The sequence below is a fragment of the Ambystoma mexicanum genome, chromosome 6q (assembly GCF_040938575.1).
Source record: "Ambystoma mexicanum isolate Mex_15411 chromosome 6q, UKY_AmexF1_1, whole genome shotgun sequence".
Classification (NCBI taxonomy): Eukaryota; Metazoa; Chordata; class Amphibia; order Caudata; family Ambystomatidae; genus Ambystoma; species Ambystoma mexicanum.
In genome coordinates, this window is record NC_090937.1 from 773469606 (window position 1) to 773485612 (window position 16007).

Sequence of the window (16007 nt, forward strand, 5' to 3'; positions counted from 1 at the left end):
GCAGAGCGAACCCTGGAAGGGCTTTTAGTTTGTAGGTTAATTTGGGAGCATATATGGTCTTCTAACTTTACTGTTGTAGTTTGTCTTAGTGCCTGGTATGCTTTTAGGCCTTCATTTATATATTCCGTGGTGGGGTAGGTCTCGATAATGTTTTTAACGGTTCTTTGGATCTCAGACAGGATGGCTTTCTTTTCACTTTAAGTATGATGAAGATAAGGGGTGGTTTAGTGTCTTTAGGACAGCCAAAATCAAGGCTTCCAAGGGCTTGGTCAGAATTGACAACCCCAAGACGTTTGTTTATTTATGTTTTTTGTTTCCTGTTTGATTATCTGTATTTTTCGTTTTTTCTTGTTGACCATCTAAGTTATGTTTCAGGCTGGTTTACAGTTTATGTGACTATGAAGGTACATTATAAATAGCATTTGAGGGTAGTTTCTTGGAATATTAATGGCATTAATTGTCCTAAGAAAAGGAAAAGAATATTAGACCATCTTGACAAAATGTGGACAGATGTGTCTTTTTTGCAGGGAATGTACCTAATTGAGGCTGATCCTAAAGAATTGCAGATAAAATGGGTTGGCAAGGTTTTCTGCTCGTCCTTTTCCACATGTTCGAGGGGGTCTGTATTATAATTAGGAAGAATCTGTCATTCGCATTGCACTCTTCTAATAAGGATTCTATCGACAACTCTGAAGGTACAGAGCTCGGATATTGTAATTTCCAATATTCACACCCCTAACGGAGGTGATGGCACCCTCTGGAGTGCTGGTGTGTACTCAGGATAGATGACAATTTTGGAGTTGTCTCGCTGGCTCTCGCCTCCTTCCCTGGAGTATTTCACCTCCCTATCTTCAAAATTCAAGATCTTCGCGATAACAGACCTGGGGTGGGACCCTGGTGGGGGCCTCTTCTGCAGCGATCGATTAGTCCGCTCAGCTGTGAAACCTTGAGACAAGTTCCCAGGGCCTAGTTCTTATTGTATTAGGTTCATAACATACTGAGTGGGGTTCGAGCCCTCAATGCCCTGCGGAAGCCCAAGCACCCTGATGTTATTCCGACATGCCCTCCCCTCTGCATCTTCAGCTAGCAGCTCTAGGGCAGTGTTCCTTCTCTCCAGGTCCCGGACCCAACTTTCCAGGTCCTTCATAGACTCCTGCGTTTCTTGCAGCTCCATCTCCGCTGACATAGCTCTCTGAGCTCGATTACGGACGTCCTGTCACAGCAGTTGAACATCCACCTTGACCTCGTCTATCTTCATTTCCACAGAGGATCTTGGTGCTGCTATCGCTGCCAGCTCCAGGTCTTCTTGGGTGCCCATGCCTGGAGCTCCTGTTTCTATTTGCGGCAATAGAGCACACTGTGCAGGGACATTATATCCAGTATCCACCTTCCATGGATCATTCACTGGGTATTTAGCATGTTTACACATTATTTATTCATCTTAGTTTTTCTCTTATTAGTTTTTTACTGTCTTCTTGATAGATTACCTAATCTTGTGAGTTTAATCATTTATTTTTGATTATTATTTTTCAGAAAACAAACAGTGTGAAGATGACTATGTGTTTGAGATTTATAATGCCCTATATCTGTCTTGGTTGCCCAACTTATTTTCTTTTTACTCCATATAATTTCATACTGCTTTTCTCAGCCCTGCCTATTGTAAATTGTCATCTCCAACGGATAAGAATCCTGAGCTTTCATTACCCACTGTTCCACATCTGGTGGTCTAGGATCTAGTCATCCTCTTGCCACAATTAATCTAGCTACTGAAGGCAGTAGAAATCCTAAGTCACTGATTCTGGTCCTCTGATGCTGAGATCATCCCAACATTGGAGCAATGGTAGATAACATCAAATTGGCGAAAAACTAGAGAAGAAAGATCCAGGACTCTGCGCCCAGTTTTGTGAGTATATATTTTAATGAGTTGCCCTTAGGTTGATGACACGTGCTTCGGCCCTCTTCGGCGTTTCTCAAATCAGGGCTGTTATATATCACAATTAATACAAAAGAGTACCCCTATATATAAGAGTCAATTTATCAAAGCATATATAAGTTTTACCAACGAACAAACCCCAACCCAAAATAAGGCATCCATTGATTTGATCAATAGAGGAATTACACTAATAACAGTGAAGTCATCATAAATGCACAAGGAAAATAAACCATAACATCAAAAAATCAATATATCATTGCATAACCCAAGACAGAGAGATAAGGGTTGGCGTTGGGAGTGGATGCATGGGGTGTATACAAAAACAACAAAGTAACATGATGCATTGAACAAAACAATAATTCAATGAGGGGACGAGGGAGAAAAGAGAGTGGGGACACAGACAAAGACAAGAAAAGGGAGAGATAAATAATTTGCCATTAGTTTCAAAAGTTCACCCTAAAGGATAGTATTAATTGCTATGTCGCAAAGTTCCAATGACTTACCCTCTTTGGGGGTCACTTAATTGATTTTTGGTCCTGTTCTCGTGCACTCGAGTTACTGGTAAAGTCCTTTGATCAGAATTCTGGTGGGATATTAGTTGTTAAGGTGCCATTAGACTCTGTCCTCTTGTTGCTGAGGTTATGTAAATATACACCTCCACCTATAAGTAAAACCCCACAACTTTGTGTCTCCCAATAGTAGTCTAAACATGTTAATGATGAGAAGGTCACTAATCCATAACTATCCCTAAAATCAGGGATTTCTTATATTTCTCATATTTTTGCCCCGTATTTTACAGATTGAATATTAATGCTCTGATTAAAAAACACACCGTGGTTATACCGTGTGTGTTACGCTTATTTCAGACTGCTCTGGTCATCCGGAAATCAGGGATTATTTCAGACTGCTCCGGTCATCGGGAAATCAGGGATTACTCATTTTACTGCCATGTGTTTTACAGATCTAATAGTGACACTCTTCTTTAAAAAACACCTTAGTAATCCGAGTGTGTGAACTTACTTCAAACTGCTCCGGTCATCCGCTTTGAGTCGCTTCCAGTATCTAACAATGGCCGCCGCCATTTTGGAACTATTTAACTATTATCATGGCGATGCATCGCTATGTCCACCATTACGAAAAAGTGTACAGAAGAAATAAACTCCCCATTAAGTCTAAATGCTAATGCCTCCCAAGCGTTCTGTGAGAGGGTTGCCCATTACAGTAGCACAAGATCCTCAAATCATTTAGGCAGACCAACAGTGCATAAAAATAAAAACTCAGTTTTCCGGATGTTGTCATGACGACCATGAACTAACCATACCTCAATTAAAGGCATACTCACAGCCTTCCTGAATCAGGGTTTGCTAAAAATGTCAATAAGTCTTCGCTACCAATGGTAGAACTAAATCCATAATCAAATATCAAAATATGGGGGCAAGGGCACAGTGTTTGGCGCCGCACAGACCCCTCCAGCAGCTTCCTGCTTTGACCACGCCCCCAGGGACTCATCTCCAGCACCGGAGCCCCGCAGCGGTGAAGCCCGCGGCGGGGCAAGTGCGCGGTGTTTGGCACTGCACAGACCCCTCCAGCAGCTTCCTGCTTTGGCCACGCCCCCAGGGACTCATCTCCAGCACCGGAGCCCCGCAGTGGTGAAGCCTGTGGCGGGACAAGGGTGCAGTGTTTGGCGCCTCACAGACCCCTCCAGCAGCTTCCTGCTTTGGCCACGCCCCAAGGGACTCATATCCAGCACAGGAGCCCCGCAGCAGTGAAGCCCACGGCAGGGCAGGGGCACACTGTTTGGCACCACACAGACCCCTCCAGAAGCTTCCTGCTTTGGCCACGCCCCCAGGGACTCATCTCCAGCACCGGAGCCCTGCAGCGGTGAAACCCGCGGCGGGGCAAGGGCACGGTGTTTGGCGCCACACAGACCCCTCCAGCAGCTTCCTGCTTTGGCCACGCCCCAAGGGACTCATCTCCAGCACCAGAGCCCCGCAGTGGTGAAGCCTGCGGCGGGACAAGGGTGCAGTGTTTGGCGCCGCACAGACCCCTCCAGCAGCTTCCTGCATTGGCCACGCCCCAAGGGTTTATATCCAGCACCAGTGCCCCACAGCGGTGAAACCCACAGCAGGGCAAGGGCGCAGTGTTTGGCACCACACAGACCCCTCCAGCAGCTTCCTGCTTTGGCCACGCCCCCAGGGACTCATCTCCAGCACCGGAGCCCTGCAGCGGTGAAGCCCGCGGCGGGGCAAGGGCGCGGTGTTTGGCGCCGCACAGACCCCTCCAGCAGCTTCCTGCATTGGCCACGCCTCCAAGGACTCATCTCCAGCACCGGTGCCCCGCAGCGGTGAAGCCCGCGCGGCGGGGCAAGGGCATGGTGTTTGGCGCCGCAGTTGTTCGGCGCTGCAGGTGTTCGGCGCGGCAGCGGGAGGCCTGTCCTGGAACCGCCAGAGAGAGGAGAGGCAGGAAAAGTGAAGTAAGTGCAGGCAAGCATGCAGGTGAGAGTTCGTCCGAGGGACTGTTTGCCCAGGCCTAGAGAAGCCTAAAGCGGGTGTTCCCGCGCAGCTCTGAAGAGTCTGCTGAGTCTGCCGAATCCATAATGTCCTTACTGAAGAGCCTGAGAACTATGAAAACCCACGGCCCACCAAGGAAACCCCCCCCTACACCTCCAACTCTTTCACCCTTCCTCCTGCCTCCACTATGCCCCAAGGTGTGCGTCGAGCATGCTCTCCAAGAGAGTGGGCATATTCTCAAGCGTAAGGCACTGGTCATAAAGAGGACACGTTCCGAGGTTAAAAAGGGTGCGCTGGCTGAAACTCCCATTATGACCGCCCAGAACACTGTCTTAGTACCTGGGGGTGAGCCCTCCTCTTGTTCCCCCCCACCCCCCTAAGTGTGGATAGAAGGGGGCTGTGGGGCTCAACTGTCATGGGGGAGCAGCATGGTCATCGAACATGGGACCAGAGAAGGATCATTATCCACCAATCGGGGTAATATGTATGAGGATCAACGCAATGGAGAGGACTGCACCGCAAAGACTCAGGTGGCCCAGGCCATCATAGCACCTAACGGAGGAAGGTTCTGCCCACCCTCCACTGAAGAACCTTGTCTTCTCGTCCCAACCCCGAGCCTTAGTCCCCCTAAGGTGCTCCCTGTCCAGAGAATGCTCTGTCCTGGGACGGAGTTGCAGGTGCATCATGAGGGGGGCTTTGCAGGTATGGGAGAATTAGTTAGCAGCTTCCCCTCAGCGAGCTCAACCCCGGAAAGATACATTGCAGTTCTCACCTCACCATCCACCCCTATAAATGGTGCCGGGCCAGGAAAGACCCCCTTCAGCTCGGTTTTGGTCTGCACGAGTGCTGAGGGCAGCCCTTCTGCTGATGTCCCTGCACACTATTTTTCCTTGTGCAACAGAAGCTCCGGAAGTGTGCCGGTGTCTACAGTGTGTCCACTGGCCAGCCCACCCCCTTCCTTATCTACACCTAGGGATTCTAAGCATCAAAAAAGCAAAACCCTTTTGGATGTAGGGTTGGCCTTTAACCCCCCTTCGGAGGCCGATATGTCACTTGGGGGGTGCAAGTGTAAGCAAGTTCTGGCTGAGCTGGTTTCATCAGACATGTGCTTGCAGCCCTTATAGCCACTCAGGCGAAGGAGCAGAGGGAGGAGGAGCCCATCTATATCCCGGCTGCTTGTAAGGTCCCAATCGGCATACCTATGGCACATCCTAAGACCCAAGCCCTTCTGAGTCCTGAGCTTATAGCCCCAACACCGTCTAGTCCCAGCCTGATGTCTGGGAATGCACAACCAGCCCTTGGTAAAAATCCCAGTGCAGGGGGCAACAAAATCAGCCAGCACATTGGGGTGGTGGACTTTGGGCATAGCCAAGTAGGTCCCTATTGCCCCAAAATTGTGGGAAAGAGCCCCGGTGGTTCACGGCTTAGAGGAGACCCACCCCAGCCCCCTACCCAAAGTCGGAATTGTGTGTATCTTCATGGGGTACCAAAAATGGAAAGGAGCATGCAGGAGTCCAGGGAAGCTCTTGCCAATAAAAGCCTACACTGGCTAAGGTCTGTGAGAGGTTGTTCTTTTGTGACCAGGGACACCTTGGCGGGATGTCGCAGATTGGCCAGCCTGGTACAGAGTTCGGGGGACATAGTGGAATTGACCTTCTGGGACTGGATACTGGCAAATAGGGTCTTGGGACAATGGGCAGGGGTGGGGGGACCCCCAGGAGTGTAATTTGTATCAGCTCACTACTGCATTTAGGCCCAGAGTACCCCCTGAGGCGTATCCAGAGGACCTACCCCCTGTCTGGGGCTAACCTCATTCCCCTGGGTCGCAATCGGATAGGCACTTTTGGGGCTGGGCCCAATCAAGGGGAGTTATATAGAGGGCGATGGGATCCTTTGGTTCACCCTTCTCTTTTCCCTTAAATGACTCTTTGATGTACCACTTTTTGATAAGGTTTATTGATTGTATTTGCTTTTGTGTGTTGTTTTTGCTATGTGTTTGATGGATTACATTTAATCTGAATAAACTTGTTGACTGACAGTTAATCATATTAGCAATGCTTAGAAATGTGACAATCTAAAAGAAAAGTTATTATTTTAACATCACTGGATTGGCATGCAGTCTTACCTTGCCTCGGAATACATGAACATATTCTAATTAGACTCCAGTAGATTCCTGGCTTCCGATTTTCATCAGGTGTTCCCTAATCCTGGTCCTCAGTTCCCTTTTTGTACTGCCTATGTACATTTTCTTACAGATACAAATTATTACATAGACCACGTACTTGGTTCTACAGTTGATCATATGTTGGTTTTTGATAGTTTTTCCATTCTGACCTTCAAGTTCTTTCGTCTTGTCTCTTGCAAATATGTGCAAAAGCCACATTTTCTGAAGCCTGGTTGATTTGTATTCAACCATCTGTTATCTCTTGCCCGTTTTGGGTTCACATATCTGGTTAATAACATAAATTAACTACATCCCAAAAAATGTATCACACTACAATTTGCTTATATATGTATTGTGACTGCATTTCCATGTATAAATCCTAGGCATATGGTCTCATCCAAATTTCACCACGAGTGTAGCTGTAGCAGAGAGTGATACAGTTCCAACACTATCTTCCAATGCTGTGTTTGAATATTTGTATGTCTGCGAGTATTTTATTACCTTGAGTAATTACGGTTTAATTTCTACTCCTAGTTTCACTGTCCATTGTTCTGCCTATCATGTCTAATAATATTAGGGGCAATTTGGGGGATGTATTTGTGATAGAACTGTACACTGACTCATGGCCCTGCACTGAAATTCTATCTTGAATCAGTATAAAAATAGAAGCAGAAATGTGTCTGAAGCTGAGTTCTAATTCCACCTTAGACTGGTCCATAATGAGTCGATTAATAGGATAAGAAATAGAGAGAGCCTTGGTCTTAGATTGCGTAAGATCAGCTCGCCCTTCAGCCTGACATATTGACATCGGATCTAACCACGTATAATGTAAGTGACATACATTATGCTTTGTGTCCTTATACACCTTAATTCCCTTGTGTGGCAATGCTCCACTCAATTAATTAAACAAGCCCTAAAAAGTGGATTGTTCACCTCAAATCTAACATTGCAGCCTCCACAAAACATTCAGTCTGACAAAATCTGGGTAGCAGTAAAAATATTGAAAGAAATATCCTGAACTCCTAGGGTTTCGGCTAAGGCCTTATTTAATGCTCTTATAGGAATCTTATTTTCGTGTGTATGGTCTTTAAAACAGCAAATACTATTCTGATTCCTCCAGCCCTTCTCAGTGAAGTTGTTAACTCTGGTGAATGACAGAAAATCATAAACGTGAAATATTTGAATACCTGTTGCTTCAAGTAGTGTGTATGTGATATCTGTTATGTCGTTCTAAAGGTCAACACAAATCTAGAGAAATGGAACATACAGTTTTTGCTGGAAGCCATTTTTTGGCCGGCAGCTGAGGAAATGACTCTATGCTTTCTTTTTCCGGAAGGGACACGTTGGCCAGTAAAATATGTATTTTACCACAGTACATGTCTAGCCAGACTATGTTCTTCCAGGGAAGGGGTAGCCTTGTCAGGTGTACAAACTGCATTGTTTTACAAATGTTACCCCATGATCGTGTGAAAAGATTTAGAGTCTTATATTTGTGTATATCTTACAAGACAGAAACTTCACCTGCAGAGAGTCTGAAGCAGCGCCCCACTACCTGCGACCTTCACACCCCGAAGTTCCCGTTAACCCACTTCTCATGGCCCTGTCTCTCTCGATTACCCATATGTAATTTGCTACTGTGTTACTACTGTCCCTTGATGTCTTTATGTCACTTGCGTCTAAGCTTGGTTCATGCTTCGACTGAAATCTGTTCTAAACTACACCGGAAAACCACAGTAACTAGGGGTAACATTTTCAAATAATGTTCACTAAGGAGAACTAAGCTTAAAAACTATTTTTTAATGTAGGCCTTATAAAACGTATTTAACTACAAGATGAACATTTCTAAATACAGGTAAAACAAAGATCGTGACCATTGGTGCTGGTGGTTCCAGAAAAAATAAGTCCTTCTCCTGGAAAACCAATGGAATCTCTTTGAGTTCTGTGAATTCCATTCGATACCTTGGAATAACTTTCAACACTTCTATCAATGAACATCACTGGAAGTTGGACCTCACAAATCGGATGATTCAATTCAGTATTCAAGCCTCAAAAATAAATAAGCAATATGGCAAATTTTCTCTTGAACCGGTACTAATATTTTACATTCAAAAGGTAATACCCGCTATTACGTTTGGATCTGAATCAGGCTGGAACATTGATGCCCTATTCTGGCAGAAGCTCGAAGGATTATTTTGGCGTCGGGTATTGCATCTACCCTCGTACATTTCAAGGGTGTCTCTTCGATATGAATTATCAATAAATTCAATACATAGTTGCGTCATGTGGAAATCAATAAGGGTGCTACGAAAGATGAAGCTGCAACCACTGCCTCCGTCATACCAACTTTTTGAAAATCTTCCAGGCTGTGAGCGACCGGGCCTTCTTGGAGACTGGTAGCAATACCTGGAAGCCACTCTAAACAATGCCGATTTGAACATAGCTGACTTGCTCAGCCAACCTCAGTGCGTAAAAAAGAAATGTGACCATTGGTGTTGGATCCAGAATTACGATCTGCTGAAAACGAAGCCTACATTCTTGAGATTGGGATTAGGCGAACACAAAATCAATGCTTTTTGACGCTACTTGGTAACTTGCCCCTCGCAACATCATCATGACCAATTTGGCTGCGTTTGAATGTATTAAACACCAGGGAAATGCAATTTCTTCGACACATTAACGAAGCAAACGGCAATCTTTGCTGATTCTGCAACCTTCGAACCGAATCTATCGAACATCTAATTACCGGATGCCATGCGTTAACCTTATGTCAACTGCGTCACTTAGGAGACTTTACCCCTGTTGAATCAGACAATCAAAATTGGTGGTCTTATGTGGCTACCGGACATAACTTTAAGTTGACCTGCGCAATTGTGAACTTCTTGGACTCTCTAAATTTAACTGAAAAATGATGTCGTACGGAACTCTTAAATTGTTATCAATACGATGACATGATACAACTTTATATGCTGGATTTCTGATTGTTTTATTTTCTTTTACACTGTAATGGATAACAAGGCACATATGACGATGTGTTGTAACAAAAGCTTGGCGACTTGTTGGCTTCCCAACAGGTTCACGTGACTTGCTGGACTGTAGAAATGTGGCAGAACCTCTATGTTGGTCTACACAGAACCTCATCTGGAGGAAGTAGCAACTCTGCCCTAGAGTTCTGTATGACTGAATTATTCAATTTTGTATAATTTAGCAATTATTAATAAATATGAATATATCATCTGTGATATCATTTTGTAGGGAGACTATTGCGGTTTAAGAAAACATTATTTTGATTAAAAACACCTTCATTGTAGAGATATAACCAAAATCGTTCTCAAACATGCCAAATAATGCACGTTTTAAATGATCAACTTTATTCCTTTTGACCTTTGCACATGGAAATACAACTTCATGTTAGCATAATGAATCATGTGAGCAGCTCTCAGGGGCCCTTTGTAAAGGTAATGATTAATAGGAGGGTCTGACTGTTCTTTTGCTCGGCACACCTGTCAGACTCTCTGATTAATGATTCCATTAGCTCCAGCAGATGGTGAGTTTATAGGTGAGCTGAGGACTACTCCATACAAAGTCTGCTTTTCCTGGTGGCCTTAACCTGTGACCACCTCAAAACTCCACCTTTGACCTTAACCTGTGACCACCTCAAAACTCCACCTTTGAAAATATTTTATTCAAACACACTTTGGCTGGGAAGTTACCTTGAGTCTCGAGTCTACTTGCCAACAAGCTAAAAATAAATCTTGTAAAGCCCAGGCCATATGTCAATGCAAATTAACCAGCAATATATTCCCTGCACAAATTATATCAGTCTAATGTGTAATTATGGACAGTTGATATTTCTAAATGTTGCTTTAGCCCCTTAAGTGCCACGGGCGTGGTATCGCGTCCTTGGGATGACCTCCCTGTTGCCAAGGACGAGATACCTCGTCCTTGGAACTGAAGGGGTTAATGAAACAGAAAACTTTAGAAGGCATTGAATGGCAAAATACCAAAATCACCAAAAAAGGCATTGGCACTGGGTGGGAAAACCCAGGGCAGTTATGAAATACAATACAGAATCAGAAAGAACCTTGTCAATTGTGAAATTGAAATCATTTTCTTCGTGTTTAAAACAAAGCTGCCCTCCATTTGAAAACACATGGCATTTTGGCTTATGAAATTAAAGTGTAATTCACTTGATTTGTGTAGTGTGGTACAAGCCTGGCGTTCTTCTTTGGTTAGTAGCATTTCTGACACAATATGACAGAACAGGCACTAGTTCTTGTCCTTCTTGCATTTTGCTCCACACTATTTGCAGGGAACAGTGTTATCATTGATTTATCTGAAGTTTTCCTCTGCCTTTTAAATGTTACATTTTTCTTGTTTGAAGTATTCAGCAAGGTACCTCAGTGTTTTAATCCAGCAATTTACCATACTTGCTTTTCATGGTTGGAAAAAAGGTACACCATATATAAACAAAGCAAGGCACCATTTCAGCATTTTGTGCTGTGATTCAGCCAGCCTGTTTCTTCTTTCAATTTTTCCCCTACACAGGAAGCACTGGAGATTTTCAGTACAGAAACAAGACGAGTGCGGATGATATGTTCAACGGGTGATCTTGTCAAACAGACCGGCCCTCAGCTGATGAACAAGTCTCTAGCTATTTGCAGTAAAAAATATGCATCAGTATTTAAGACACCGTGAAATGGATCTAACCCATGTTCCACTCGTGTCTGGCTCAGGATTTCGGCTTTAGTCTTTCTTGTGGTATTTTTTTTTATAATAATTTGGTTTGCATGATTGTGTAAAACTTACTGGATATAGCATTTAGCAAGCATAAAGGAAGAGCATAGACATATTCTGCATTGATAGTGGTGTGTGGATGAGACTGCACTCTTAAAACAAGACACTGGGCCCACATGGAAGTTCATCATCACTGCTAACAGTCTGTATTAGTAACAGATAAATACCAAATTAACAGTGAAGATGTAAGCAGAAGGCTGATTACCAGTACCCACCTCCACAATGACCCAGAACCCTTGGTTGGTCTCTGACTTCCATTATATTTCACAGCTTAACAAAGGTCTGAGACCAAAATGATGAAAGCTCAGCAATTTATGTCAATGGAGTTTTAGGATTGATAATGCAAACTAAATCACTGCAAATGTCTTTCAATTGTTGAGCCTTTCATGCACTAGCTTTGAGTATGATCTTGACCGACAACATAATTAACATGTAACCGTTGAAGTCCTTGGGCCTCATTATGACCCAGGCGCTAAGTGGTTAACGGTGCCGTAAAAGGCTGCGGCGCCGTTAACCACTTAGCGCCTTACTACGAGGTCCCTTTGCGGGACCCGACCTGAACGGCTGGTCTGGACCAGCCGTTAAAGTAGGCACCCGCAAAGGGACCTCGCAGGCAGTAACGGTACCGCAATTTGCGGTACCGTAATTGCCGCCTTCCCCATTCCCATTGAGCCCTATGGGGCAAAAATGGGAATGGGGAAGGGCCATGGGGAAATGGGGAAATACTGCTCGCCAACCTTGGAATGGGGCGGTATTTCCCCATTTCACCATGGCGGACTCGTTACAACACCGGCACCAACCATGGTGCTAATAGCGCCATGGTTTAGAGCCGGTGTTGTAATGAGGGCCCTTGGCATTTCTTGAAAGCCCACGTCCCCAATAGTGATCTCAATGCTGAGTACTTCATGGAAGCGGGCCTTGTCACTATCGATCCCTTCTACAACATTAGCATGAACAGCTGGCCACAGCACAGAGGTACATTCATCAGGAACTAAGTCAAAAGGAACTGTCTTGTGGGAGAGCCGACCAAAGCCCTTTTGGGTATCAAGGAGCAGGAGGCTGGGGCATGCCAGGAGTCATCACTTTAATGCTGCCATTCCTTGGAAGAGGGGATTCTCAGAGATAACGATGCTGGGCCCTATCCAACGTAGCCGCCACGTACCGGAGAGTCAAGGTTACAGGAAGGGGATTCTGGTGCTAAAGGGAAATTGGGATGTTGTGTGGGAACATGAGATATCAACCTAAGGACATGGAAGTGTGATATTTGGGTAGCTTCCTACCCTAAAATATGTAATGTTTCAAGTAAAAGTGAATGCAGACACTTTAAAATTCGGGCATTTCGCACCAGCAGGTCAGTTTCATCTTTTAGGCATTGCAACTGCTAATTTGGCTGACATAGCGTTGGTCAGTGCAGGGTCACAGTGGTGGATTCTGTGACAGAGGGTGAGACAAATCTGAGTATAGTGGAATGGATTAACATCTCAAAGCCCCAACAGCGATTAAATGGAGCTGTGTGATCATTGTGAAAACAAAATGCTGAATACAAACATACCGATTTCCCTTCCCCCAAACTTTTCCCTGCAATGATAAGCTATGCAGTGGTGGGGGGAGAGGGAGCCTCCCCAGGCCCCCCATACTCCCCTTGAATTTTTTATTATCCTAAACTACAGTCCCCCCAACATATAATTAGGGCAAATGTGCATTTCAAAATTCGGTATTTTTGTTTTCAGCATTTTCGTTGGTGCAGTGATGAGGATACCGATTAAAACGCGCAGCCAACTGGTTTCATTTCGTCTTTTGTGGGTTGTAAATAGGGCCTTCTGGGATTTATGTCTTTCTATCTTGAACTGCAATGAAATGCAGCTGTGTATTATTCATTATGAGCACGATATCACGCTGTCTCTTTATTATGTGCAAGTTTGGCTTTACGTGTAATTTTCTCTAGCTTCAGTTTCACGTTATAACGCTTAAGTATTATGCGCTTCTGATTAAAGTAATGGTAGAACAATGTCCACTCAATATATCGATTTTATATATATTTTGACAAGAACGTTGTAAATAAGTGTTACGTATTAAAAAAAATAAAAAAAGCATATGGCAATAAAATCACTTTTTTTTATCTTGCATATGCCAAAGCATCAATCAATCACGCAGGGGGGGGGGGGGCAGCAAACACATTTGATGATGAAGAGAGATATTTTTAGCTCATCTGCACAGCTGCAACATGAGCACCTCTCAGTGAAATCAGTGTTGGATTTAGCAAAACAAATAAAATGGTAAAACAGCTGAATTCTTTAAAATCGAAGCACAGTGGATATTTTACCTGTGTCGTGATTTATGGCGAAGGCTGCCCCTTCATCACTGCTAACGACCCTATACTGTAGCTTTTCTCCAGGTTGACTTCGATCCCACGCTCCCACGGTTACAACTGATGCACCTATGGATAAACATATGTAAACGGGTAAATTCCAGACCAAAGCTCCATCAAATAATATTGTATTGTTTAATTTGTGTTCACAAACTTTCCAGCATAAATCAAAAAGACGGGAACCTTCACTGACACATTTCACACAATGTAGGATTAATCAATGTTTCATGGGCTCCATTACAGTTTATTGCCACTGGTGCACTGGCAGTTTCTTTTACAGTAAAGCTCTGTGAAGAAACAATCTAGAATGTTTCCACCTAAACAATGAACCCTATGTTGAAAAGAGGCGGCCATGTTGCATCTGGAGGAAAACCCTCTCAGCATACGCACTTGGTGTATGACGGAAGACCAGCAGGTGGAATGTGAAGGGATAACTTATAAATCAAGTTCGCGCCACCCTGAAAGATGGAAGCCAGGGCTTTTTATGACAACTTTCTCTGTGACTAATGAGCTACTGAAATGTCCATTCTGTATAGCAATGGAGTGTGAGCTTTCCAACGCCACGCTCAGTACAGCAGCAACTCAAAACGAAAGGCCTGGCACAACGGAACAGAAGAGCCTTTAGTTGTTAAAAAAAGAAATGTCAAATAGAGAACCTGGTATGATTTCAATCATAACATTAAACATAATCTGTGACAGAGTTTGAAAAAACATTTGCGGATTCTTCCATATGAATGCTCTTTGTCAGCCTGCTTATGAAGTCATTTACACATGGACATTTATTCTTAACCAGTTGGGACAGAATTGGGTTGCTCTACATCTTGAAGTCTTCCGAGCTGCATTGGTACGTATTGTTTGTATGTGGTAGTGATTATAGTGAGACAAAGGCGCCAAGAGAAATTCAGAAAACGGCAGTGGAGTAACTGGGCAGAGGGTTCACGTGTTTTATGTATCTTTTTTCCCTCTGTGAATTTGTAAGGCAAATGACTTGCGAGGCCACAAGATGCCTGGCAACATGGAAAGGAGGAAAAGAGCTCAGTTGAATGCCCAGCTGAGGAGCCAACGCTGCACATTTCAACACAATTGACAGAGGTTTGTAGAGCACCAAAGATGATGGGAAGACAGTCACCTGTGGGAACGTCTCTCACAGTAAAACGTCTACCTCCCTTGTTTGTAGATTACAAGAGGGGGGTCCAGTAAATTCTTGTTGGACGTGGGGAGCAATCTTGAGGGGCTGTGTGAGAAAACCAAATAGGGCAGGTAATTGTAATGTCTTCCTTCCCTCAGCCGTGTCTTCTTTTGCGCTCTTCAGGTGCTTCGTGTGTCTGCCCTTCCAATGTATACAGATCCAGGCAAGCCACCATACTTGTCACAGCCAGCAGCGTAGCATTAACCACTTCAGTGAACAGAGCAGGGGATGAGCATAAGGCAGGGGAGTTAGGCAGAGCTACTTTGACAGCCAGAGTGACATTATCCACGTTACTCTAATCCAAGAAGTAGTTGAAATGCACCATAGAGTCCAGTGCTTTATTAAGGCGATTTTTCTCTGTTGCAGACTGACAGAATTTGTTAGTAAAATGGTAACAGAAAAAGCAGGAGCAAAGCGTTAATACTTTAAACACCACAGTGGTGATGAGGACTGGATTTGACAGCATCTGTGCATGGCTCTTCAACCACTACCTGGCACCTCTTGCCCACCGCATCGCTACTTTCTTGTCCAATTTTCAATGTTATGCAGATGACACTTGGCGCTCTTTCAGGCTCCCCACAGTCACCTCTGCTTCTTCTCTCATACTAGATTGTCTGGCCGCAACTCGGGAATGGTGTGCCACCAATGATCTCTGCCTTAATGCCAGTAAGACTGAGATCCTCCTCATTGGGACACCCGCTCCCTACTTTCCTCTCTCTGGCCGCCCACTATTGGCCCTCTTTCAGCCCCTTCGTGCGAGGCAAAGAACCTTGGTGTCATGTTCGACTCCACCCTCTCCTTCTCTCATCACATCTCTGACATCTCTAAGAAGTCAAACTCTCAGCTGCAAATCCTCAGAGGTATTCTTCCTTTTCTCACTTTCCCCCAGAAGTTCACTGTCTCGAGAGGTCTAGTCTTCTCTAGACTGGACTACTGCAACAACCTCTTTCTAAATCTTCCTGCCTCTACTCTTTGACCTTTGCAACTTATCCAGAACAGGACTGTGAGACTTGTCCTTGGCCTCAAGCTCAGAGATCGTATCTCTCCAG

General features: G+C 44.5%; 1 protein-coding gene across 1 annotated transcript in view; it reads right to left on the reverse strand.

Moving 5' to 3' along the window:
* Window positions 1–16007, reverse strand: part of DCHS2 (dachsous cadherin-related 2) — a 1925309-nt gene that overhangs the window by 342735 nt on the left and 1566567 nt on the right. Inside the window, exon 14 of the mRNA XM_069631304.1 lies at window positions 13725–13838. Within this exon, the coding sequence (XP_069487405.1) occupies window positions 13725–13838 (114 nt within the window). The remainder of the gene's footprint in view (window positions 1–13724; window positions 13839–16007) is intronic.